General features: G+C 35.4%; 1 protein-coding gene across 1 annotated transcript in view; it reads left to right on the top strand.

Moving 5' to 3' along the window:
* Positions 1–19,506, top strand: part of GTF2A1L (general transcription factor IIA subunit 1 like) — a 45,596-nt gene extending 26,090 nt beyond the window's left edge. The window contains exons 7-9 of the mRNA XM_011217440.3: positions 6,448–6,708; positions 7,642–7,731; positions 19,273–19,506. Of these exons, the coding sequence (XP_011215742.2) occupies positions 6,448–6,708; positions 7,642–7,731; positions 19,273–19,380 (459 nt within the window). The 3' untranslated portion in view covers positions 19,381–19,506. The remainder of the gene's footprint in view (positions 1–6,447; positions 6,709–7,641; positions 7,732–19,272) is intronic.
* Positions 19,507–27,939: the final 8,433 nt, after the last annotated feature.

Consider the following 27,939-nt stretch of genomic DNA (forward strand, 5'->3'; position numbering starts at 1 on the left):
CAAAGGCAGACGCTTAACGACTGAGCCACCCAGGCACCCCTTTTTCCCTGTTCTTTACTTTATCTCTGCCCTAATTGTTATTATTTCCTTCCTTATACTAGCTTTGGTCTTTGTTCTCCTTTTTCTAGTTCCTTACAGTGTAAATTTAGGTTATTGAGATCTTTTCTTTTTTAATGTGAACATTTATAGCTGTAAATCTTTTCTTAAATTCCACATATGAGTGAAATCATATGGTATTTCTCTTTCTCTGACTGAGTTTGCTTAGCATAATACTCTCTAGTTCCATTCATGGCAAGGTTTCATTTTTTTGGATGGCTGAGTAATATTCCACTGTGTGTGTGTACGGAGAAAGAAGACTCATTCATCAGGTGATGGACATTTGGGCTCTTTCCATAAATTGGCTATTGTTGATAATTCTGCTATAAACATCAGGGTACATGTATTCCTTCAAATCTGTATTTTTGTATTCTTTGGGTAAATACCTAGTAGTGTAATTGCTGGATCGTAGGGTAGTTCTATTTTTACCTTTTCAAGGAATCTCCATACTGTTTTCCAATGGCTGCACCAGTTTGCATTCCCATCAGCAGTGTAAGAAGGGTTCCCCTTTCTCTGCATCCTCTCCAACACCTATTGTTTCCTGTGTTGTTAATTTTATCCATTCTAACAGACGTGAGGTGATATCTCATTGTAGTTTTGATTTGTATTTCCCTGATGAATGATATTGAACATCTTTTCATATGTCTGTTAGCCATCTGTGTGTCTTCTTTGGAAAAATGTCCATATCTTCTGCCCATTCTTTAATTGGATTATTTGGTTTCTGGGTATTGAGTTTTATGAGTTCTTTAAAGATTTTGGGGGTACTGACCTGTTATCAGATACACCATTTGCAAGTATCTTCTCCCATTCTATAGGTTGCCTTTTAGTTTTGTTGATTGTTTCCTTCACTGGGTAGAAGGTTTTTATTTTGATGAAGTCCCGATAATTTATTTTTGGTTTTGTTTCCCTTGCCTCACGAGATGTGTCTAATAAGAAGTTGGTATGGCTGATGTTAAAGAGGTTACTGCCTGTGTTCTCCTCTAGGAATTTGATGGTTTCCTGTCTCACATTTACATATCTTTCAGCCATTTTGAATTTATTTTTATGTGTGGTATAAGAAAGTGGTCCAGTTTCATTCTTTTGCATGTTGTTGTGCAGTTTTCCCAATGCCATTTGTTGAAGAGACTGTTTTTTTTTCTCCATTGGATATTCTTTCCTGCTTTGTTGAAAATTAGTTGACCACTACATTAATGAAAGAAAGGATAAGAACCATATGATCCTCTCAATATATGCAGAAAAAGCATTTGACAAAGTACAATATCCATTCATGATAAAAACCCTCAATAAAGTAGGGTTAGAGGGAACATACTTCAATATAATAAGGGCTATATATGAAAAAGCCATAGCTAATATCATCCTCACTGGGGAAAAACTGAGAACTTTTCCTCTGTTGTCAGGAATAAGACAGGAATGTCTACACTCACCACTGTTATTTAACACAGTACTGGAAGTTTTGGCCTCAGCAATCAGACAAAAAGAAAAGGAATCCAAATCAGCAAGGAAGAATTTCACTATTTATGGATGACATCATACTCTATATAGAAAACCCGAAGACTCCAACCAAAAAATTGCTAGAGCTGATACATGAATTCAGCAAAGTTGTAGGATACAAAACCAACATGCATAAATCTGTTGAATTTCTATACACCAATAATGAAGCAGCAGAAAGAGAAATCAAGGAATCAGTTCCATTTACAATTGCACCAAAAACCATAAGATACCTAGGAATAGACCTAAACAAAGATGTACTCTGGAAACTATAAAACACTTATAAAAGAAATTGAAGATGACACAAAGAAATGGAAACACATCCAAGCTCATGGATTGGAAGAACAAATATTGTTAAAATATATATACCACACAAGCAATCCACACATTTAAGGCAATCCCTATCAAAATACCACCAGCATTTTTCACAGAGCTAGAGCAAACAATCCTAAAATTTTCATGGAACCTCAGAAGACCCCGGATTGTGAAAACAATCTTGAAAAAGAAAAGTAAAGCTGGTGGCATCACAATCCTGGACTTCTATTAGAAAGCTGTAGTGATCAAGACAGTATGGTGCTGGCACAAAAACGACACATAGATCAATGGGACAGAATAGAAATCCCAGAAATAAACCCACAACTATATGATCAAGATTGATTTCTTTGGATTTCTTTTTTATTTCATCTTTGACCCAATGATTTTTTGAGTTTGTTGTTTAATTTCCACATATTGTGTGTTTTCCTTCTATTCCATTATGATCAGAAAAGACACCTTGTGTGATTTCAGTCTTTAAATATCAAGATTTGTTTTGTATCCTAACATACAGTCTTTCCTAGAGAATGTTCTGTGTGCACTTGAGAAAAACGTGTATCCTGCTGTTGTTGGGTGGCATGTTTTGTATATGTCTGTTAGGTCCAACTGGTGTATAATATTCAAGCTCTTTATTTCCTTATTGATATTTTGGCTGGTTCTATTCATTACTGAAAATGTGGTATTGAAGTTTCGTACTATTATCAGAAAGCTATATATTTTTCAAATTCTGTCAGTGTTACATATATTTAGGAGCTGTAATGTTTGGTGCTGATATGTTTATAATTGTTAAATCTTCTTGGTGAATTGGTTCTTTTTTTGATTGTATGATATTTTTCTTTGTTTCTTCTAATAGAGTTTGACTTAAAGCCTATTTTGTCTGATAGTAGCATATCCCAATTCTTTTGGTTGCTATTTGCATGAAGTATCTTTTTTTCATCCTTTTACTTTCAACCTATGTGTGTCCTTAGATCTAAAGTGAGTCTTTTGTAGACAAGATGTAGTTAGATCCTGTTTTTTATCCATTCTGCCAATTTGCGTCTTTTGATTAAGGAGTTTAATCCATTTACATTTAAAGTAGTTACTGATAGGGTAGGACTTTTGCCATTTTGTTACTTGTTTTCTGTGTGTCATTTAGCTTTTTTGCGTCACATTTCCTCCCTTACTGCCTTCCTTTGTGTTTAGTTGATTTTCTTGTAGTGACACATTTCAATTCCCTTTTCATACTGTTTGTGTATATTCTATAGATATTTTCTTTTTGGTTACCATGGGGGTTACTTGTGGCATCTTAAAGTTATTACAGTCTTGAAGTGATACCAACTGAACCTCAGTCTCCTATAAAAATTCTGCTCCTCTTCAGCTCTGCCCTCCCTTACTTTGTTAATGATATCCCAAAATACATCTTTATATATTGTGTTCCCCTTAATATAGATTTATAATTATAAATTTTTTTTTGTANTTGAAGTGATACCAACTGAACCTCAGTCTCCTATAAAAATTCTGCTCCTCTTCAGCTCTGCCCTCCCTTACTTTGTTAATGATATCCCAAAATACATCTTTATATATTGTGTTCCCCTTAATATAGATTTATAATTATAAATTTTTTTTGTACTTTTGTCTTTTAAATCTTGTGCAGGAATAAGAAGTAGAATTACAAACAAAATTATAATACTGGTTTTTATATATCTTTATGTATTTTTACCAGAAAACTTTATATTTTTGTATGGCTTTGAGTTATTGTCTGGTTTCCTTTCATTTTAATTTAAAGGACTCCCTATAGGGAGTCTTATAGGGCAGGTCCAGTGGTAATAAACTCCTTCAGCCTTTATCTTAGAATCCCTTAATTTTTCACTCATTTTTACAGGACAGTTTTGCCAGATATAGAATTCCCAGTTGACAATCTTTTCTTTCAGTACTTTAAATATGTATCATCCCACTGCCTTCTGGCCTTCAAAGTTTCTGGTGAGAAATCTGCTTGTTACCTTAGTGAGGATCTCTTGTATGTGATGAGTTTCTTTTCTGATGCTGTTTTAATTAGGGCTGCTTTGATTTTTATTTTTAAAATTTTTAAAATTTATTATTATTTTTTGCACCAATGACCATTTATTGAGTGCTTCTGTAAAGTAGGCATTGTGCTAGATATTCACATAGAGACTCATAGAACACTTAAAACTGTATGAACTATGTCTGATTTTAATGGATCACCACCCCAGCCTCACCTCTGCATCTTTACTTTTGGGACAGTCTTGTGCTTATTCTTAAGCAGCATTCTTGCAACTTGTGCCTGGAGTCACAGGGAAGTGAAAGATATTTCCTTGTTGGCTTCATGGTGTTAGCTGTAAGACACCTCTTCTCATAAAAAAACCCCTAGAAATCACACCCCTAACTCAAGCTAGTCTGTTTTTACAGACTGTGGGGAAAAGGTCCACGAATTTCTACACTTGCCTGATCTTATTTGCCTTATCACACTTAAGTGTGTTTCCTAGTTTCAGTTAGGACTGAAGGCAATGTACCACAATCGCATGAGTGTAGCTTCTCAGGGTGCTTCCCTCTCCACACAGGAGGCAGTCCTTCATCTCTCCAAGGAGGTCAAGTGCTCATTAGACTTCTTCCCATTTAGTAGATAGGCAGACTCTTAAAAACTGGGCAACTTTTTTGTCATCATGAGCACTGGTATTGTAAGTAAGTGATGAATCACTAAATTCTATTCCTGAAACCAATAGTACACTAGATGCTGAGTAGAATTTAAATAAAAACGTAACCCACAAAACTTAAAAAAAAAAACCCAACTGGGCAACTTTTGGAGACTTCTCTAAAATTTGAGGTAAATATTTAAATTAATGCTGTTTTTAAATTTCAATTTCCAATCATTTATTGCTACTACAGAATTTTTGTAAACTGACTTATATCAGTCTGAATGTTCGTGTTCCCCTGCCCCCCAATTCATATGTTGAAATCCTAACCCCCAAAGATGATGGTAGTTAGGAGGTTGGGTCTTTTGACAGTGATTAAGTCAGAGTGGAGCCCTTATGAGTGGGACTAATTGCCTTATAAAAGAGACCCTAGAGAACTCTCTAGCCTCTCTGCCATATGAAGTGAGAAGGCACTGCCTGTGAACCAGAAAGTGGGCTCTCACCAGATACTGAATCTGTTGGTGTCTTGATCTTGAACTTCCCAGCCTCTAAAACTGAGAAATTAATTTCCATTTTTATAAGCTACCTAGTCTATGGTATTTTGTTATAGCAGCTCAAATGCCTGAAGACAATTTCCTTATTCTTTTAATATCTTCAGATCTGTGGCAACACCCCTTCTTAAATTCCTGATAGTGTTTATTTTTTCTCTCTTTTTCTCTCTCTTTTTTCCTTGTCAGTCTGTCTAGAAGCTTATCAATTTTATTGATCTTTTTAAAGAATGAACTTTTGGTCTAACTTTCTCAATTTTTTTCCAGTTCTCAATTTCATTTATTTCTTTTTATTGTTTTCTCCTTTGCCAGGAGCTTAATTCAGTCTTTTTAGTTTCTTATGGTAGAATTTTAGGCCATTGATTTGAAACTTCATTCTTTTTGAATATAGTCATGTAATGCTGTAAATTTCCCTCTAGGCACTGGTTTAGCTACATTTCACAAGTTTTGAAATGTTATGTTTTTGTTTGCATTCAATTAAAATTATGTTCTGCTTTCCCTCATGATTTACTCTTTTATCCATGGGTATTTAGGAATGTGTTAATTTTTAAATGTTAGAGGATTTTCCAGATCTTTCTGTTATTGAGTTCTGGTTTAATTCTTTTGTGCTTAGAGAACATGCTTTGTGTGTGTTAAATTTGTCAGGATTTGTTTTAGAGCCCAGAATATGGTCCATTTTGGTGGACATATTATGTGCACTCTTTAAAAAAGTGTTCCTTTTGCTATTTTGGGATGGAGTATTCTGTAAATGTCAATTAGGTTAAATTGTTTGAGTGTGTTTTTTAGGTCTTTTACATCCTTAATAAATTTCAGTCTTTTTCTATTGTTCATGCGAGAGAAATGTTGAGTTCTCCAACTATAATTATAGATTTGTCTGTTTCTCTTTTCACTTCTATCAGTTTTGATTTCTTTTTGTTCTTTTGTGCTTGGCTTATTTCAGCTCGTACAGTCCTTTATGTTTTTCATTTATCCATTGAGCATGATATCACTTTACTTTCTACTTTGTTGAATTATTGTTTAAAATAAAATGAAAGAGTTAAAACCTAACAAGTACTGTATAAATTTAAGGATGTATATACAAAAACTGGCAGTTATTACCTGAAACTGGTAAACTCATTTATTGTCTAAGTATGAGTATAAGTGTGTTTACTTTATTTATGATTTAAAACTTATCCCCATGTTGCATATAAATGCTGGGATTGTTCTAAAATATAAAATTAGGGAACACACATTGGAAAGGAAAGAAATGTAGAAAAGAAATATATTTTAAGATCACTTGTGAAATGTTTAACTAATTTTATATTTTGTGTGATAAAATGTTTTATACACCTTTTTGACTTGAAAAGCTTTATTGTATTTCTTTCTCTTTCTAGGATTCTAATTCTCAGATGGTTTTAAGCATTCAGGTAACCGATGGTGATATTAATGAAATAATTCAAATAGATGGAACCGGTGATACATCTTCCAATGACGAAATAGGAAGTGCAAGAGATGTAGATGAGAATGAATTTCTAGGGATTATTGATGCAGGAGACCTGAAGGTACATGAAGAAGAAGCTGACAATATATCAAATGAAGATTCAACTGCCAACAGTAGTGAAAATGAAGATCCTCAAAGAGACGTTGTAGAAGAGGTGAGTATCACTTTTGAGGTGAAACTGTTTTTTAAATTAAATTTATAGCATTTGTACTTTAATATACTTCTAATATACTTTGTTCTTTAATATCCTTTGATATACAAGAGAAATCGCAATTAAGATTAACCCTGTCTTTAGTCTTTTAAAATGAGACTTATTTGTACCCTAGTATTTAAACTTTTAATCTTAAACTGTAATTCAAACTTGCATTAAGTATTTGGGAATTGGCTACTGTATTTGTTGGTCCTAACTAGAGATAGTGGGAGGTGTAGAGGATGGGAGTGGAGGTACAGAAGGCAGCCAGGTTAGAAGCATATAGTATCTGCTCTGAATCTAATAATTGCAGTAAATTTTTGTGGTGTGGTAAGTAGTACTAACTATCATTTATGGTGGCCTTACGGATGAGCCAGGTACCACACTAAGCCTTACCTGCTTTTTGTTATTTAACGTTCCTACCACCCTATGGGTCTTATTACTATCCTCATTTAACAGATGAGAAAACTGAGATATGAAGAGATTTAGTAAATCAACAAAGGTCAGTCTTGTAGTTACTAAATGTCCAAGCTGGGATTCAAACTCAGGCTATTTGACTTTTTAAGTACAATACTATTCTCTTTCCAAGTTCCTTTCTTTCTCCCTCTTTTTTAAAAAAGATTTTATTTATTTATTTGAGAGAGAGCGAGCGAGCAATGGAGAGAGGGCTTGCACACAAGCAGGGAGGAGAAGGAGAAACAGTTTTCCTTTGAGCAGGAAACCCCATATGGGGCTTGATCCCAGACCCTGAAATCGTGACCTGAGCTGAAGGCAGACACTTAACCGACTGAGCCACCCAGGTGCCTCACTAAGTTCCTTCATTTCTACATGTATCTCTGTCTTTAAAAAATTCAGAGCATCATGAAATTCCTTAATGGGACCATCTTCTATCTTTAGGACCCTTTAAATTCTGGAGATGATGTTAGTGAGCAGGATGTGCCAGACCTGTTTGACACAGATAATGTAATCGTCTGCCAGTATGACAAGGTACTGTATTCACCTTTTTCAACTTTGGGTTTATTAATTGCATTTCTGGTAGAAAGTTATGTAAAATAATGGACAATTATGATGATGAATTACAGTTCATAGTTAATCATGAAAAAGTTCATTAATTATATATATTTTGTGTCTAACACTGTGCTGTGTGGTCTCAGTGATACAAAAAAAAGTGATAGTTCTTCTCTTGAGGTGACAATCTTATTGGAACAAGATGTTTCTGTATGTAATAAAAGAATGGCATACAATAAGATGGTAGGTAAATCAGAAGCTAAAATATGTGACAGGCAAATCAAATGCTAAAATACATGGCATATAAATCAAATGCTAAGATGAGTGGCATGTAAATCAAATGCTAAGATATGTGGCACAGACAGTAAGTCCAAAAACTAGCTAGGAAATACAAGAAATCATTTGTAGTTGGAGTTCTCCACAAATCCTTGATGGGTGATGTGGAGCTTTGAAATAGGTCTTAAATGATTTGTAAGATATAGGTAAGTGTAGAGAGTAGACATTCTGAGTAGAACTGCTTAATACAAGGCAGAGAAATGAATGAGTGTAGAATGTACAAGGGGGCAGTGAAGAGACAGCTCTGCCTTAAATGAAGTGTTCTTCTTTTGGATTTATTAGAAAATAAGGCTGGGTTGGGGACAGAGTTGGCAGCAGATTAGAAAATCCAGAATCCTGGTAGGAGAAATTCAAACTTGATTTGATGGATGTTAGCATTCTGAAATGTTACTGAGAAAATAAGTTTAAATCTGGCTGTATTTGCTGATTAGGCAGAGGCAAATGGTAAGAACAGGGATAGTGCAGACATGAAGTAACCAGAGCCCGGACCAACATGGCAATGTGGAACATGAAAGATTCAGAGATGGAGACTTGGGGAATTTTTGGACACTAGAGAATGATCAACAAAGAGCTTTGAGGGCCACCTGGGTGGCTCAGTCTGTTAGGTGTCCAACTCTTGATCTCAGCTCAGGTCTTGATCTCAGGGACATTATTTCAGGCTGGGCATTGGGCTCCATGCCCAGTGTGGAGCCCACTTAAACAGTTGAAGGTGTGTCAGTTTTCAAACCTAGAAATTAAGTTAGAAGCAATTTAATTTTAGCAACTAAAATAGAAGACTGCTTTTTTCTTCTTTTTAAATACTCTATCTGTGATTATGTGTAGAATAGTCAGCTTTGTCTTTAATTCCTGCATATTTACTTCTTTGTTTTTAGAAGCTTTGAGATATAATTCACATCCTATAGAACTCATATTTAGAGTGTACAATTCAGTGGTTTTGTATATTCATGGATATGTGCAGCCATTAACATAGTCCATTTTAGAGCATTTAATCGCCTCGAAAAGAAACACTACTCGCTTTAGTTCTCACTCCCATATCTCCCCATTTCCTTTCATCCTTACCCCAGGCCTAAGAAACCACTAATATACTTTCTGTCTCTTTAGATTTCCATATTCTGGAGTTACATATGAAAGGAATCCTATAATTAGTGGCTTTTTTTTTTTTTTTGGTGCCTGGCGGCTTTTCCTTCACACAGTGTTTCAGGATGCATCCATGTCATAGCATGTAACGGTTCTTCATTCTTTTTTTATTGCTGAATACTAGTCCATTGAATAGATATACCACATTTTGTCTATCTAGTCATCTGTTGATGGACATTTGGGTTGTTGCCATTTTTTGGCTTTTATGAAGCATACTGATTAGCATGCTTTAAACATTTGTGTACAGGTTTTTGTGTGAACATATATTTTCATTTCTCTTGCTATATACCAAGGAGTGAAATTCCAGGGTTATATGGTAATAGTTTAAGGAAATACCAGACTCTTTACCAAAGTGGCTCTGCCATTTTCCATTTCTACCAGCAGGTATGAGGGTTTAGATTGCTCCACATTCTCACTAACACTTGTTAGCTGATTTTCTGATTCTAGCCATTCTAGTTGGTATGAAGTGGTATCCCACTGTGATTTTGATTTGCATTTCCCTGATGACTAATGCATATTTACATCTTGCCTTTTTTTCAGTAACAATTCCAATATACTCTGGAGAAACAGAGGATGGTGTTTTGAATTGCTATAAAAATAAATCCTTTTCTCTAAAAATAAGATCATTTTCTCTCCTATAACATTTTATATAGATAGAAAATAGCAATTTAGATGCTGGTAAACATAAGCATAAGAAGGAATAGGTAATAGAAAAGAGACCATTCTTAGTTTGAAACTTATTTTAATTTCTTATAAACAGTATATTGCCTTCTATGAAGAAAACACTATAAGGCACTAAGTTATATATGCATTCCATAGAGTCATGGAGAATTTTCTAGACCTTATGGATATAGTATCTTTTGTTGTATTGCATTGTGGGAAATAGCTTGTAATTAATTACATAGTGCTTTGTATTTTTCAAAGTGTGTTTTCATAATTGTCTTCTGCTTCTTATAGGGCAGATAGAAGGAGTGATATTAGGTGTATAGTGTTAACAAATCTAGCTGTCTGAGAATCCTCTCTAATTGATGAATCTTTCAAAAAAAGTACTAAACATTTTAAACAAAGGCATTGGGGAGCCATTGAATTGTTTTTAAAAGGGACTGATGAAATTAGAAGATAGCTAGCAAAGTAAATGTATCTATAAGGTCAAAGGAGGATGCAAGGAACCACTGCCAATAGTGGATTTTATGAAGGAATAACTTCCCAGTTCTGGGCATTGGTTGGCTCATTTCAAGTAGTACTTTATTTTTAAAAATTTTAAATTTTTATTATTAACATTTAATGTATTATTTGTTTCAGAGGTACAGGTCTGTGATTCATCAGTCGTACACAATACACAGTGCTCATCATAACACATACCCTCCCCAGTGTCCATCATCCAACCACCCTATCCCTCTCACCCCCCTCCACTCCAGCAACCCTCTGTTTGTTTCCTGAGATTAAAAGTCTCTTATGGTTTGTCTCCCTCTCTGGTTTCATCTTGTTTCTTTTTTTCCTCTCTTCCCCTATGATCCTCTGCCTTATTTCTCAAATTCCACACATCAGTGAGATCATACGATAGTTGCCTTTCTCTGATTGACTTATTTCGCTTAGTATAATACCCTCTAGTTCCATCCACATCATTGCAAATGTCAAGATTTCATTTTTATTGGCTGCATAATATTCCATTGACTATATATACATACCACATCTTCTTTATCCATTCATCCTTCCATAGTTTGGCTATTGTGGACCTTGATGCTATAAACATTGGGGTGCATGTGCCCCTTCGGATTGCTACATTTGTATCTTTGGGGTAAATACCCAGTAGTACAATTGCTGGATTGTAGGGTAGCTCTATTTTCAACTTTTTGAGGAACCTCCACACTGTTTTCCAGAGTGGCTGCACCAGCTTGCATTCCCACCAAGAGTGTAGGAGGGTTCCCCTTTCCATGCATCCTCGCTAACATCTGTTGTTTCTTGTTGTTAATTTTAGCCTTTCTGACCGGTGTGAGGTGGTATGTCATTGTGGTTTTGATTTGTATTTCCCTGATGCTGAGTGATTTTGAGCGTTTTTTCATGTGTCTGTTGGCCATTTGTGTGTCTTCTTTGGAGAAATGTCTGTTCAGGTCTTCTGCCCATTTCTTGATTGGATTATTTCTTCCTTGGGTGTTGAGTTTGATAAGTTCTTTATAGATTTTGGATACTAGCCCTTTATCTGATATGTCATTTGCAAATATCTTCTCCCATTCTGTCAGTTGTCTTTTGGTTTTGTTGACTTATCTTGCTGAAGTCCCACTAGTTCATTTTTGCCCTTGCTTCCCTTGCCTTTAGCGATGTGTCTAGCAAGAAGTTACTGCGGCTGAGGTCGAAGAGGTTGCTGCGTGTGTTCTCCTCAAGGATTTTGATGGATTCCTGTCTCACATTTAGGCCTTTCATCCATTTTGAGTCTATTTTTATGTGTGCTATAAGGAAATGGTCCAGTTTTATTCTTTTGCATGTGGCTGTCCAATTTTCCCAGTACCGTTTGTTGAAGAGACTTTTTTTCCATCAGATGTTCTTTCCTGCTTTGTCGAAGATTAGTTGAGCATAGAGTTGAAGGTCCATTTCTGAGTTCTCTAGTCTGTTCCATTAATATATGTCTGTTTTTGTGCCAGTACCATACTGTCTTGATGATTACAGCTTTGTAATAGAGCTTGAAATCCTGTCTTGTGATGCCACCAGCTTTGCTTTTCCTTTTCAACATTCCTCTGGCTATTCGGGGTCTTTTCTGGTTCCATACAAATTTTAGGATTATTTGTTTCCACTTCTGTGAAAAAGTTGATGATATTTTGATAGGGATTGCATTAAATGTGTAGATGGCTCTAGGTAGCATAGACATTTTCACAGTATTTGTTTTTCCAATCCATGAGCATGGAACATTTTTTCATTTCTTTGTGTCTTCCTCAATTTCTTCCATGAGTGTTCTATAGTTTTCTGAGTACAGATTCTTTGCCTCTTTGGTTAGATTTATTCCTAGTTATCTTATGGTTTTGGGTGCAATTGTAAATGGGATCGACTCCTTAATTTCTTTTTCTTCTGTCTCATTGTTGATGTATAGAAATGCAAATGATTTCTGTGCCTTGATTTTATATCCTGCCACTTTACTGAATTCCTGTATGAATTTTAGCAGTTTTGGGGTGTCTTCTTTTGGGTTTTCTGCATAAAGTATCGTATCATCTGCGGAGTGGGAGTTTGACTTCTTTGCCAATTAGGGTGCCTTTTACTTCTTTTTGTCATCTGATTGCTGAGGCTAGGACTCCTAGTACTATGTTGAACAGCAGTGGTGATAGTGGGCATGCCTGCCATGTTCCTGACCTTAGGGGAAAAACTCTCAGTTTTTCCCCATTGAGAATGATATTCGCTGTGGGTTTTTCATAGATGGCTTTTATGATATTGAGGTATGTACACTCTATCACTACACTGTGAAGAGTTTTAATCAAGAAAGGATGCTGTACTTTGTCAAATGTTTTTTCTGTATCTATTGGGAGTATCATATGGTTCTTGTCCTTTCTTTTATTAATGTAGTGTATCACATTGATTGATTTGTGAATGTTGAACCAACCTTGCAAGCCAGGAATAAATCCCACTTGGTCGTGGTGAATAATCCTTTTAATGTACTGTTGGATCCTATTGGCTAGTATTTTGGTGAGAATGTTTGCATCCATGTTCATCAGGGGTATTGGTCTGTAATTCTCCTTTTTGGTGGGGTCTTTGTCTGGTGTTAGGATCAAGGTAATGCTGGCCTCATAAAATAAGTTTGGAAGTTTTCCTTCCATTTCTGTTTTTTGGAACAGTTTCAGAAGAATATGTATTAATTCTTCTTTAAATGTTTGGTAGAATTCCCCTGGGAAGCCATTCTGGTCCAGGGCTCTTGTTTGTTGGGAGATTTTTGATTACTGCTTCAAATCTTTGCTGGTTATAGATCTCTTCAGGTTTTCCATTTCTTCCTGTTTCAGTTTTGGTAGTTTATATGTTTCCAGGAATGTGTCCATTTCTTCCAGATTGCCTAATTTGTTGGCATATAGTTACTCATAATACATTCTTATAATTGTATTTTCTTTGGTATTGGTTGTGATCTCTCCTCTTTCATTCATGATTTCATTTTTTTGCATCCTTTATCTTTTCTTTTTGATAAGTCTGGCCAGGGGCTTATCAATCTTACTAATTCTTTCAAGGAACCAGCTCCTAGTTTTGTTGGTCTGTTCTACTGTTCTTTTGGTTTCTGTTTCATTGATTTCTGCTCTGATCTTTATTATTTCTCTTCTTCTTCTGGGCTTAGGCTTTATTTGCTGCTCTTTCTCCAGCTCCTTTAGGTGTGGGGTTAGGTTGTGTATTTGAGACCTTTCTTGTTTCTTGAGAAGGGCTTGTAGTGCTATATACTTCCCTCTTAGGACCGCCTTTGCTGCATCCCGAACATTTTGAACAGTTGTGTTTTCATTTTCATTTGTTTCCATGAATTTTTAAAATTCATCTTTAATTTCCTGGTTGACCCATTCATTCTTTAGTAGGATGTTTTTAGCCTCCATGTATTTGAGTTCTTTCCAAATTTCCTCTTGTGATTGAGTTCCAGTTTCAAAGCATTGTGGTCTGAAAATATGTAGGGAATGGTCCCAGTCTTTTGGTACCAGTTGAGACCTGATTTGTGACCTGATTTGTGATCTATTCTGGTGAATGATCCATGTGCAGTAGAGAAGAATGTGTATCCTGTTGCTTTGGGATGGAATGTTCTGAATATATCTGTGAAGTCCATCTGGTCCATTGTCTCATTTAAAGCCCTTATTTCCTTGTTGATAGTTTGTTTAGATGACCTGTCCATTTCAGTGAGTGGGATGTTAAAATCCCCTACCATTATTGTATTATTGCTGATGTGTTTCTTTGATTTTGTTATTAATTGGCTTATATAATTGGCTGCTCCCATGTTAGGGGCATAAATATTTACAATTTTTAGATTTTCTTGTTGGATAGACCCTTTAAGTATGATATAGTGTCCTTCCTCATCTCTTATTACAGTCTTTGGTTTAAAATCTAATTTGTCTGATATAAGGATTGCCACCCCAGCTTTCTTTTGATGTCTGTTAGCATGATATATGGTTTTCCACCCCCTCACTTTAAATCTGGAGATGTCTTTGGGTTTAAAATGAGTCTCTNTATTAGCATGATATATGGTTTTCCACCCCCTCACTTTAAATCTGGAGATGTCTTTGGGTTTAAAATGAGTCTCTTGCAGACAGCATATCAATGGGTCTTGCTTTTTTATCCAATCTGATACCCTGTGTGTTTTGATTGGGGCATTTAGCCCATTTATATTCAGGGTAATTATTGAAAGATATGAATTTATTGCCATTGTATTGCCTGTAAGGTAACTGTTACTGTATATTGTCTCTGTTCCTTTCTGGTTTATGTTACTTTCGGGCTCTCTCTTTGTTTATAGGACCCCTTTCAATATTTCTTGTAGGTTTGGTTTGATGATCACAAATTCTTTTAGTTTCTGTTTGACCTGAAAGCTTTTTATCTCTCTCTCTATTTTCAATGACAGCCTAGCTGGATAAAGTATTCTTGGATGCATATTTTTCTCGTTTAGTACCCTTCAGGTAGTACTTAATATAATCAAACTCAAGTAAATTAGAAGAGTTTTCAGTAGTCTTTCAACAGCTTTACTAGTCAGTGTGTTTTGAAGGCTAGTATCAGTTTGCTTGGGAGACTGTTACAAATGCAGACTTTTGAGTCTTATCCCAGAGTATGGCATCAGAGTGTGCATTTTAACAAGACCCTGGGGTGGGGTGCCTGGGTGGCTCAGCCGTTAAGTGTCTGCCTTCAGCTCAGGTCATGATCCCAGGATCCTGGGTTCGAGCCCTGCATCAGGCTCTCTGCTCGGTGGGAAGCCTGCTTCTCCCTCTCATACTCCCCTTGCTTGTGTTCTCTCTTTCTGTCAAATAAATAAATAAAATCTTTAAAAAAAGAACAACAACAACAACAAAAAACAAATAAACAAAAAAAGACCCTGGGGTGATTTGCATGCTTATTAAACTTTGAAAAGTGGGGTTTTTTTTTTTTTTTTGGTTTTGTTTTGGTTTTTTGTTTTCTTTTATGGTATATTTTATCTTCTTTGATTATCATATGGAATTTATCTTTAAAATTTGTAAGTTAACAATTGGGGAAAAACTTCGAAAATATTTGGATGGCCATGAAAAAGGTTAAGTTAAATGAAGGTCATTGGTTACCATGCTGAGTGAAGAATTAAAGGATATAATCATGTTATTTCAGAGGCTTAGAGAATGTCTAAGAGTAATATAAAGGTTAAAGTAATAATAATATAGAGAAGATTAATGGTGAAATACAACCTTTTACTATAGGTGGAAGTGTTCTATGCCATAATTGGACACTATAGTGGAATGTAAAACTATTTGAATATGTTGCATCTTCATGTAACAGGTTTGCAAACTGTAACTTATTCATAGCTGGCTTTGTCTGTTAGATGCTGGTACAGTGAGTAATTGTTAGATGTGTGACAGTATCTTTCTCTTTATATATATGCTTTGTTTTCTAAATAGATACTGCATATGTGCCTGGTAAAAAATCAAAACGCTATAAAAGGTACACCATGAAAAGTCTGGTTCTTACTCCTTCACTGTTTGTGCTTCCTACCAGTAGCTTCCTGTCCCTTCCTTGAGTGTAAAAATGTAACCAGTTATAATAGTTTAATATATTCACAGGGTCTTTTTATTTAATTACAAGCCTAAAAGATAGCATAGACAACACTGTATTCTGCACCTTATCTTTTAAGACAATATATCTTGGAGATCTTTGTCCTAACATTTTTATACCTATATAATTTTTCCATTGCAGAATTATTAAAATTTATTTCATTGATCCCCACTGATGAATATTTGAGTTATTTTTCAGTCATTTGCTATTGAATGATCACATTCATTTCATATGTGTGCAGTTATATCTATTTAAAGAAATCCCCAGCAGAACTCCTGGCTGGCTCAGTCAGTAGAGCCTGTGACTCTTGATCTCAGGGTTGTTGTAAATTCAAGCCCCACATTGGTTGTGGAGATTACCTAAAAATAAATTCTTCAAGAAAAAGTCCTCAGAAGTGGGATTGCTGGGTATTGCTCTCCTAGACTATATTCCGGTATGTAATCCCATTACAATATTTGAGAGTGCTGCTTTTCTTACAGCTTTGCCAATGGAGTGTAATAAAATATTTGAATCTTTGCTATTATAAAAAGTGGAAAATGATGTCTTGGTGAAATTTTTAACTTTTCATGTGTTTGAAGACTATTTCTATTTTTATATGAACTACTTGTTCATAGTATTTGTCTATTTTTTTTTTAATTGGGCTATTGGCATATTTACTGATTTCTAAGAGCTCTATATTGTTTGGGGGGAGATAGCCCTTATATGCAGAGATACTTTTCCTCAGTTATTTGTGCTCAGTGCTTTTTCTTTCTTCCATGCAGGTGTTGTATTTGTCAACCTTAATTTTTATGGCTTCTGATTTTGAGTCATGAAGAGAAAGCTCTTTCTTAAGATTTTAAAGGGATTCACTTATGTTTTCTTGTAGTATTTCTTTGGTTTCTTTCATTTTTTTTTTTCCAGGAGGCTACCCAATTTACCTAACATCACTTAATGAAAAGTCTGTTTTGTCCACACTGATAAGAGAATGATTCCTTTATCACCTACTACATTTCCCTCTATATTTAAGTCTACTTCTTGATTTTCTCTTTTGTCCCATTGGTTTGTCTATTGGCCTATACTATATTGATTTAATTAAGGTCTTTAATATCTGGTAAAGTTAGTACTTCTTCATGAAGCCAAGTGAGGAAAACATTTCAAAGAGGAGAGAGCATTGAAGGGTGCCAATAGATCAAGCATTTTAAAAATTTATTGCTAGCTGTTTTGTCTCTTTTTTTGCTGTGGTAAAAGGGTTTTTTCACTGTCTCTTCTAACCAGCGCTTATATACATGAAGGGTATGAATTTGTGCATGGTAATTTTTTATCAATACTGTAATCTTATTTAGTAATATTTTAAAAAGTTTTATTTATTAGAGAGCATGTGTGTACAGGAGTAATTGTGGGAAGAAGCAAAGGGAATCTCAAGCAGACTCCATGATGAGTGTGGAGCCTCAGGTGGGGCTTGATCCCACAACCCATGAGATCACTGCCTGAGCCAAAACCAAGGGTTGGATGCTCAACTGACTGAGCCACCCAGGTGCCCCATTATTTAGTAATTTTTTACTTGATTATCTTAGAGTTTTCAGACATACAGTCATTGCATCTGCAAATCTTTATCCTTTCCAACTTCTATACCTCTATTTCTTTCTTCTTGTTTACTTGGTTCAATGCAAGTTGTATTTTCCTCTTACCTAATTGTATTGGCTAGGATCTCTAGAAGAAAAACTTGGATAATCCTTGTCTATGTCTTGATTTTAGTGGGAATACTTTTAGGGTTCCCCACTAGCCACTAAGGCAGCTTTTAGGCTGAGGTAGATATGTGTGTGTGTGTGAGTGTGATGCAGTCTTTGATTCTTACTGAGTTAAAAAAAATCTAAAATTCTTTAATATATTTAATGCTTTCTCAACATCATTGGAGATTATTATATGATTTATCTCCATAGGTCTAATAATACAGTATTTATATTAATAAATTCCTAGTATTGAACCATTGTTGCATTTCTAGAATAAACATATTATTTATGCACTATTTCTAGAATAAAGTTACTACAATGAGTTGTTGCTGCTGCTACTATTGTTCTCCTCCTAGTTATGGTCAGATTTTATCACCTGTGCTGAGTTCAGGATTCTGAACACTCTCAGGGACATTTAAGTATGTCCAAGTGTAAATTTGGGAGTCATACTCAGAAGAAATTTTCTGTTATTAGGACATCTTTCCCCCGACACAAATAGGGGTTTATCATTTGTATATTCTTATGTTTCACAATATGCAGCTGAATATTGGTCACAGGTTTTTCTTCTTTGCTTTGACTATCTGCAATAAACATCTGGGTTTAACTTTTACCCTTGATTTCAGATCATACATTTCTAAGGTTTTTAAATAGTCACTGGTGGTTTACCCAGAGGTAACAATGATTTTATGATTTCTCACCTCTTGAAGTAGTAGGATTTTCTAGTTTTTATTTTGTCTGTATTTAGACTGATTTATTAAATCCAAGGAACTTCCAGTAGAATCTAATAGATTATAAGCTGTATCTCTTGACCTTGCTCAGTACTTTAGTGTAACTTTCTCCTTCAAAATGAAATTCCATTTTTTTTTCATTCCTGATAATATTAACTACATCCTGTTTATTCCTTTGTAGACATATTGCTCTTTGCTGTTCTTGAACAATCCAGATATCCCCTGTCCTTGGAACTTTGGTGCTCCTGTTCTCTTTGCCTGGATTGCTCTCTCTGGTTAATATCTTCCTGGCTTTATCCTTTACTTTCTTTAAGTCTTTGCTCAAATGTTACCTCATAACTCAGGCCCACCCTGACTTTCTTATTTAAAATTATAACCCACCTCTGTGTTTGTGATATTCCTTTTCCTGCTCTAGTTTTCATAGCACTTAGCACCTTTTAATATTCTTTATAATTTAGGTATTTATTAGGTTTCTGTTCCCCCCATCCTTACTAAAATGTAAACTATTCAAAGTTGGGAATTTTCCCAGTTTTTAAAAAGATATATATATGAATTTTTACATATATGTATTTTACGTATATTTTTACATATATATATGTATTTAAAAAGATATATCTATCTATCTATCTATATATGTATTTTTTAAAACTGATTTATCTACAGTGCCTAAAACAATACCTGACACACAGGAATTCAAATATTTGCTGGATGAATGAATAAACTGTCTTGAGGAGGTCTTATCTTTTAAAGAACTTATTTTTAAAGAACTCCTATTTAGGGTCAGAATAATCCCATGTGAAAAGAATGTAAATGTGCAAAGAATTGTAAATGATCCTTTAACTTATAAAATTAATTAATTTAGACTATTTTTCTCCCTCCAGATTCATCGAAGCAAGAACAAATGGAAATTCTATTTGAAAGATGGTGTTATGTGTTTTGGAGGGAGAGACTATGTATTTGCAAAAGCCATTGGTGATGCAGAGTGGTAAACAAGAGCCCGATAAACCATAAACATCAATGGGACTATATTACATATTGTGAAACTTATTTTAAATATAGTCCAGTACAGAGCTGCTCAAAGTTTTCGTTCACTGTATGGAATTAATAAAACTATAATTCAGATGCAAATACAAAGATACAATTTTATATTTCTTTCATTTCTTGTTTTAATGGGGTTTCTTTTTTTTAAAAGCCCTCATTATCTATACCATTATGAAGCATAAATGAATCAGATGTGATGGAGCATGAAGAAATATCACATTTCTTTAATCTTGAAGTAAAATTTAGATCAGACTCCAATTCCCCTTCATGGTAAAATTGGTATCAGTTATTAGATTGGGGCTGGTGTCCTCCCATCTCTCCCCAAACCATGTTACAACAGATCCTGGAGAGTTTTGTAATTAGAGGGATATTTAAGAGGGGTTCTCTAGGTCTTTAATCTATACCGATCACTAGTGATATGCTGACTGTGCAAGCCCAAGTGGTCCCTTGGAAGCAGATGTCTGTTGAAACCATACTATACTTGAACATGGAAATCTGTGCTGAGCCCAGGTTCTCTGGGGCTAAGGATCAGCCTCTCTAGGCTTATCATGTGATTGGACCATTCTTCTTCATATTCTGCTATCTCCCTGAGAATTGTGAGGAAGTGGTTAGGTTCCCATTCTATTTCTTGAAACTTCATACTTCTGTCTTTTTAGTCATGGTGGGTTTTTCCTCCATCTGTATGTTTTTTCTCTTATTTTTCTTAACACTGGAATATCACTTTGCAGGCTCCTTTCCCTTGAAAGACACCATCTCTTTTCCTTTGCCCTCACAGGGAATTCCCTTACTGAATTTAGGTTCTAAATTTTAGGTTCTAATTTTAGGTTTCTAAAGTGAAAGTTAAGAAGAGATGTTCTTTTCAGGAAACTTCTGTTTTGGCCAGGCAATCTCATTTGACACAGGAAGACCTAGAAAACTGTCTTAAAATCAGGGAGAGAAAACAAAGTGCAAAACACAAATAGCTCTCATTTTCCTGCAGCAATAAAAACAAAGCAAATTAATATCCCAGTAAACTGTTCTGTAATACTCTTTTCCTTAGTAGATTCAAATTCATCAAGGGAATATTTCCCCCATCATTCTTCTTCTCTTAACAGCTGGAGTATACATGGTCTCTAAGATTCTACTTTCAGCCCTGAATAGTGTTCTCTAGGATGGTAACTCTCATACAAAAACCAGTGCTGAGGTGAGTGGGTTATGGTCTCGGAATCTCCCCAAAGATTAGATACCTTGGTTTGGTTGGTCACAGGGTGAATTCCTCCCTCCATCCCTCCCTCCCTCCCAAATTTAGTAGTTTTTTTTATACAATTTTTTTTTTTTTAAAGTAGGCTCCATGCCCAATGTGGGGCTTGAACTGATGATCCTGAGATCAAGTGTTGCATGCTTTACCGACTGAGCCAGTCAGGCACCCTGAATTCCTCATTTCTTTTTCAGAGGCAACCTCATTTGGAGAATTTAATTTATTCCAGTACTTTTCCTGTCGTACCCAAGGGATTCAGCTACTGGTAGATCTTTTCAAAATCTGTATTAATCTCTTCTGGGTCTTGGACAACATTTGTGGGGTACTGTCTTTGGCCTAAAGTTGGCAGCTGCAAGAGGGTTCAGTTAGTACTAGTGAATGTGCTGCTCTCCTAACCAGATTCTCCAGCTATGCCCTTTTCATCCTCAGAGTAATTATCTTTTCCCTATGACCCCCACTGTCCCAGATCCTTGTCTGGTTTGTGAGAACTTCTAGGAGTTATGCGTCCCCTTAATGAATGTTGTCCTTCATGAAATGTCCATCTTTTCTACACGGAAGGTGAAAAGACAGCACTTACTTGTGTTTATCCCTAAAATGTACCCCATCCAGGACCAAAGAGTATACTTTCTAGTGTTCTTGCTTTCTTCCTCCGAGCATTGTCCAATCATTCTGTATTTGTCCTAAGCAAACCTTATTGCAAATTAAGGGCTGAATTTAATGAATAGGTGCATTCACTTGGGAGTTGGGGTTTAATGTATTGATTCAAATTTTTGGGAGAGACAATAACAGTTGTTTCTAAAATTCCTTTCCTCTTTTCCACTGTGGATTTTAAAATCTCACTTTGCTTCTGTGATTTTTTTTTAAATGGCATATCACAGATACTGTTGTATTTGTCCTCCTTATTTATGTGGTCCTCTTTATTTTTTATCATTAAAGAAAAAAGTCACACTTGTTCCATTGGTGTCTCTGCATGCCTTCATGCCCCGATCTTTTAAAATTGCAAAAAATCAATTTAAAACTAAGCTTAGCACAAAATAAAGCAAAGCCAACAATAATCTTGGCATGCTAATAAAAATGATAGTTTTGGTGGTGGCTGCAGAGAGAATTAAGTGATTCTCCAAATTATTTTGGAGCTGGTGCCCTTTTATTGGTTTCAAATAATGCCAGAAAAAAATCCTACTTCCTGAAAAGTCAAAACCAGCAGTTTTGAAAAATTTTTGGCCACAATTTACACTAAGAAGTTAACAACCAGTATACATTTGCATGTATGTAGATATACATAATGCAAGTTAAATAAAAGTTTCAGAAAATCATGCTTACCTCTAGCACACGATAGCCTCCCTGTATTTTCTATTTGATTCTGTTCTGTTGCATTAAAAAGTGATGGTCTTGACCCACTAAATTGATTTCACTACCTACTGATAGGTCATGACTTGTAGTTAAAATATTTTCAACTCGTGCTAAAGAAACCAAGACAAATCTTACTGGTGCATTTTAAAAGAACAAATTATTCTATAAACCCTATAGAGTGGTGTTTGAGACTTGGCTTTGAAATGGTACTACTTTTACTTTCAGAAACCCTTCATCATGTCCAAGCTGAGCTTTTCTTGTATACTATAACAAAATTCCATAAGGTAGGTTGTAAATACAGTACCTTGGCAAACGTCATCCTGCACCCTTTTATAGGTAGAGAAAGTGCCGCTATTATAGACGTTAACGATTTGCTGTGTTAAATGAAATTTGTGAAAGTATCATGTATCCTAATTCCTATTTCAGACTTTTTCTCATGCTCGCATCCTACAGTGTTTTTTACATATTTTCCACTTCTCCCTACAGCCTAAGAAGATCTTGCTGAATTTGCAGTTAGTCTCTTAGGGACTGACCAACTGACCTTGCCTGGCATACGTTCTTTACCTGTTTTGTTCAAAGTGCTATAATATGTGTTACTAACCATCTGTACAGCTCAGACTCCACAGGGCAATGAGGTTCCAATTCGGGCTGAGGCACTGAGTTTCAGTAATTTTAGTTGTGTAGGAAAATGAGTATCTTTAGAATGAATAGCAACAGTTAATTGAGGTGGTAAGCAGGGGAATTTAGTGGGGATTTTCTTTTGACTCCTGTTATTAGATTAATATTATGCTGTTTTCATGTAAATATACTGTAATATACCACGTGGGAACTTTGTGGTTTATAACTAGAAAGCTAAATTATAAATAGGAAGGGTATGGTAATAACTCTTAGGAAGAAATTCAATATTAGTAAAAAATATTGCACATTTCAAAAAAGAGTATTTCCAATTAGTAACACATTTATTAAAATCCTTGTGACATAAAGATTCTTATACATGTGGACTTAATACATTTTTTAGGAAACTAAAACCAGGCCCTTTACAGCAAATGTTAGGAGTGGAGGACAAAATAACTTTTAAAAATATTTCTTAAGTTTAGATGAGTGATTCTTGACTGATTAACCCTTCTTCGTCATTTTGCAAACTGCCAGTGATAATATTGAACATGGTAAACGAAAACAAAAACAAAAACCCACAAGATCGAAATAAAATTTCTTGAGCATTTGATGTTTTTATCATTTATGTATGAAGGATTACACAGATTAAGAGTACACGAGACCGTCTCATGAGGGAAATACTTCTTCGTAAGGATTTGTCTTATATTTCACTTATAAAAGTGAATCAGCTGAAAAAATTATTAATCACCTACCATGTATAAGACGCGAGGATAGATATAGTGGGAGATACAAGTAAAAGAGATGAATTTATCACTAAAGAAATTTATAAGCTAGATGAAATAAGAGGTGTATGTGTAAGGATAAAAACCCCCAGGATGTAGCATAAAAGACAGTTGAGTGATAGGGATGACAAGCGCAAAAGTAGTCCAGAGAAGTTGTTGTGGGTCACATATTTATTACTTATGCCTTACTTTATTTCAAGTAAAGGAGGTGTCTTAAATTTAGTGGCTTAGGGAGGGGGTGGACTAGGCGAGGTTGGTAACAAAGCTGTGGCTGGGGTCTTGCAGGGTGCAGAAGGAGGACAGGTAAGGAAGAAGGTATTCTGGACGGTAACAGTGGCACCCACACCAGAATAGATATGTGTGGGGCATGGCTAGGGAAAAGCAAGGGCGACAGTTTGTTTTGTGCAGAAGAACAGCAGGAGACCAAGTGAGCAGATTTGAGAATGGATTTTGGAGCTCTTTGAATGTTAGTCTAGGAGCTAAAATTTAAATTTATAGGTACTGATGAGTGGCTCAGGATTTTGGCAGATACATGATAGGATGAAATAGGATTTTAGCAAGATTAATCGGCGGGTACGAGAGTGTGGATGTGGCAAAGATTGGATATGAATAAAAATGAGGGAGATACGATAGGACTTCTGAGGTGTAAGGGGGAATGGCCTGAAGTGTGGGTGTGGCAGCAGGAATGCAAAACAAAGACTTGACGTAGAGGACATTCGAAGATGTTCAAGAACTGGTAGGTCTTTGTGAATGAGAGGATATGAGGATGAGGGAGATAGTAAACTCTAAAAATCAGTATTTGTGGAAAAGGCCACAAAAGTTATTTTCAGAGGCTATATACAAGTACTTTGACTCAAACAATATTTAAGAAGACATAATTTAGAGTGTCTTCACAAGGGTATATTTTACTTTTTTTGTTTGACTTTCTGCTTTTTTGCTTACTTAGTTGTTTTGGTTCTGGAATTTATGAATTAATCAAAAAGTTTATTGTGTATGTATATAGCAACATGACTAATTAGTATTCTCTCATATCACTGAGACAACTTCTAGAACACTGGCTTACCAGAGAGGATTGCATCTGAGTAAAGAGAAGTAACTAGTTCTACAGCAGAAAAGTCAGAAGTGTGGAAAAACATACAGAGAAGAGATACTTTGTAAAGTGTACGATCTTTTATACACTATTTTGAATCACTTTGCACAGTGGCATAAAGGTTGAAGGCAGATTAAATACATAGTCCAGTTGCGACTATATATTTATTTAATAAAATGTCAAAGGAGAGCTAAAAACTGGAAATAGCCCAGATACCTATCAGTAGGAGAATGGAAAACAGTGTTAGAATCCTACAACTTAGCAATGAAGTGGAATGAACTACTAATTCAAGCGGCAGCCTGGATGAATAGCAAAAACATTGTGTAGAATCAGAGAAGCCTTACACAAGAGTATATACTGTATGATTCCATTTATATGAAGTTCTAGAACAGGCAGAACTCATCTATGGGGGAAATATCAGAACCATTGTTACTTTTGGGGGGTGGGAGTGAGGGATTAACTAGGAAGGGGTGCAAGGGAATTTTCTGAGGGTGATAGTGTTTTATGCCTTCACAGAGGTTTGAGGTCACATGGATGTATGCATTTCTCAAAACTCATTAAATGGTATACTTATATTTGTCCATTTTACTTGTCCATGTAAGTCTTACCTAAAATGTAAAATACTGAGCCTTGGTTAGTGATAAGCATCCTTGAAGTGTTTAGGGCTGATGAGTACTGTTGACTGCAGCTTGTTTTATTTTTTAATTTCTAATTTTTTTTGCTTTCAAAATTTTTAATTTTAATAGACTTTGTCAGAGCAGTTTTAGGTTCACAGCAATATTGAGTGGAAGGTACAGAGATTTCCCATATACCCGCTCACCCTGCCACACAACGCACAGCCTCCCCCATTGTCAGTATCCCCTACCAGGGTGGCACATACACTACGACTGATGAACTACAACTCCTCAGAGTCCGTAGTTTATGTAAGAGCTCACTCTTGGCGTTCGTTCTGTGGATTTGGATAAGTATATAACGATGTGTATCTACCATTATAGTATCACACAGAGTATTTTAATTTTTTTTTTAATTTTTACATTTTTAATTGTAGTATAGTTGACCCTAAAACATTGAATTAGTTTCAAGTGTAAAACAGTGATTTGGACAATTATATATATTGCAAAATGCTTACCACAATGAGTGTAGTTACCATCTACCACCATACCAAGGTATTACAATATTATTGACTATATTCTCTGTCGTACTTTTTATCCCTGTGACATATTTATTTTATAACTGGGAATTTGTACCTTTTAATCTATTTTACCTATTTTGTCTGTCCTCCCACTCTCCTTCCCTCTGGCAGCAACCAATTTGTTCTTTCTATTTATGAGGAAGTTTCTTTTGTTTGTTTGTTTTGGTTTTTAGGTTCTACGTGTAAGTGAACTCATAGGTATTTCTTTGACTGACTTCACTTACACCCTCTAGGTCCATCTATTCATGAATGTCAAGATTTCACTCTTTTTTTTATGGCTGAGTAGTTATTTCTTTCATTCTCTCTCTTTTCTTTCTACCTCTGTGTGTGTGTGTGTGTGTGTGTATGTGTGTGTATGTGTGTGTATTTTCCAACTTCCTTTATCCATTCATCTGTCAGACCCTTGGATTGCTTCCCATATTTTGACTCTTGTAAGTAATGCTGCATAAACTTAGGGGTCATATATCTTTTTGAATTAGTGTTTTTGTTTTTGGATAAATACCCAGAAGTGGAATTATTGGGTTGTATGATATTTCTATTTTGATTTTTTTGAGGAACCTCCATACTGTTTTCCATAGTGGCTGCACTAATTTACATTCCCACCAACAGTGTATAAGTGTTTACTTTTCTCAACATCCTTACCAACACTTATTTCTTGTCTTTTTGAGTCCAGCCATTCTCATAGGTGTAAGGTGGTATCCCATTGTGGTTTTCATTTACATTTTCCTGGTGATGAATGATGCTGAGCATCTTTTCATGTGTCTGTTGGCCATCTGTAGGTCTTCTTTGAAAAAACGTCTATTCAGAGAGTGGATTGAAGAGGGACTTCATCTCTAGTGAAGGAACGGCCCCATCTTTGCCCATTTTTAAATCAGATTATTTGATTTTTTGGTGTTAGGTTGTATGAATTCTTTATGTATATTTGGATATTAATGCCTTATCAGATACATCATTTGCATATATCTTCTCCAACCTGTTTACCAGGTTGGTTGCCTTTTTGTTTTGTGGATAGTTTCCTTAGCTGTGTAAAAGCTTTTTATTTTGGTATAGTCCCAATAGTATATTTTTGCTTTTGCCTTCCTTGTTTGAGGACACTATCTAGAAAAATGTTGCTAAGGCTGATGTCAAATTAATTACAGCCTATATTTTCTTCTAGAAGTTTTATGGGAGAAACTACATTTCAATTTTAATTTTAACTTCACTGCATATGGCTAGTGGCTACCAGATTGGACAGTGCATCCCTGGAGGGTGTTTTTCAAACTATCTGAGGAAAAGGACCAGTTATTTTAAATTTCAAATCTGTTACGGACTAATATTTTTATAAAATGCAATAAAAATCACTACAAAGATGAAAAAAAAACCCCAAGGATATGTAAAATACCACCTCATTAAAAAAAAAAATTTAGATTCAGGGTGCCTTGGGTGGCTCAGTCATTAAGCGTCTGCCTTCAGCTCAGGGTGTGATCCCAGGGTCCTGGGATCGAGCCCTGCATCGGGCTCCCTGCTCCGATGGGAAGCCTGTTCTTCCTCTCCCATTCCCCCTGCTTGTGTTCCCTACTCACTGGCTGTTTCTCTCTCTGTCAAATAAATAGATAAAATCTTAAAAAAATTTTTTTTAGATTCAACAGACATTAAATTACTCTGTCAAAGTTGCTAGAAATGTTTCTAAACACTCTCAACATCTGTATTTTATGTCATTATGTACCAATGACATAATTTTTAGACTGGCAATGGTCATGGACAACACTTTGAGTTACATAGATATCTCTTTTTTGCCCAGCGTGCCTAAGAATAAATAATTTCTTAAAAGCAACTCTTTGTTAAAATTGCTAGAACAGATCATTTTTTTACATCTTTAAGCAATTCAATAATGTGGTTACTGATAAAACAGTTTAACACTCTTTATTAGCAAGTCTCTTGTCTGGGACAGTTGTAGATTGACACTGCAAGGGAGACAACTTCAGGGTGGACTGAGAAGGCTTATTTGATCCAGTGAAGCCATTTTTGCAGTTGGAGGTATAAGCCACAAAATCCTTCCTTCTATACAGTTCAGCCTGACGTTTACAGCAGCCAAATTTGCTCAGCAACAGAAAGAAATCCCTCTGGAATGCTTTTGTGAAAATCGCATACAGAAATGGATTGGCACAAGAATTGACAGGATAAAAAAGAACTAGTAAAACTTTAGAGTTGGTTACTGTGATAAGGGGCACTTTGAAGGCAGCTGAGATGGCAAAAAAAGAG

This window comes from Ailuropoda melanoleuca, chromosome 4 (assembly GCF_002007445.2).
Source record: "Ailuropoda melanoleuca isolate Jingjing chromosome 4, ASM200744v2, whole genome shotgun sequence".
In the NCBI taxonomy this organism is placed as follows: Eukaryota; Metazoa; Chordata; class Mammalia; order Carnivora; family Ursidae; genus Ailuropoda; species Ailuropoda melanoleuca.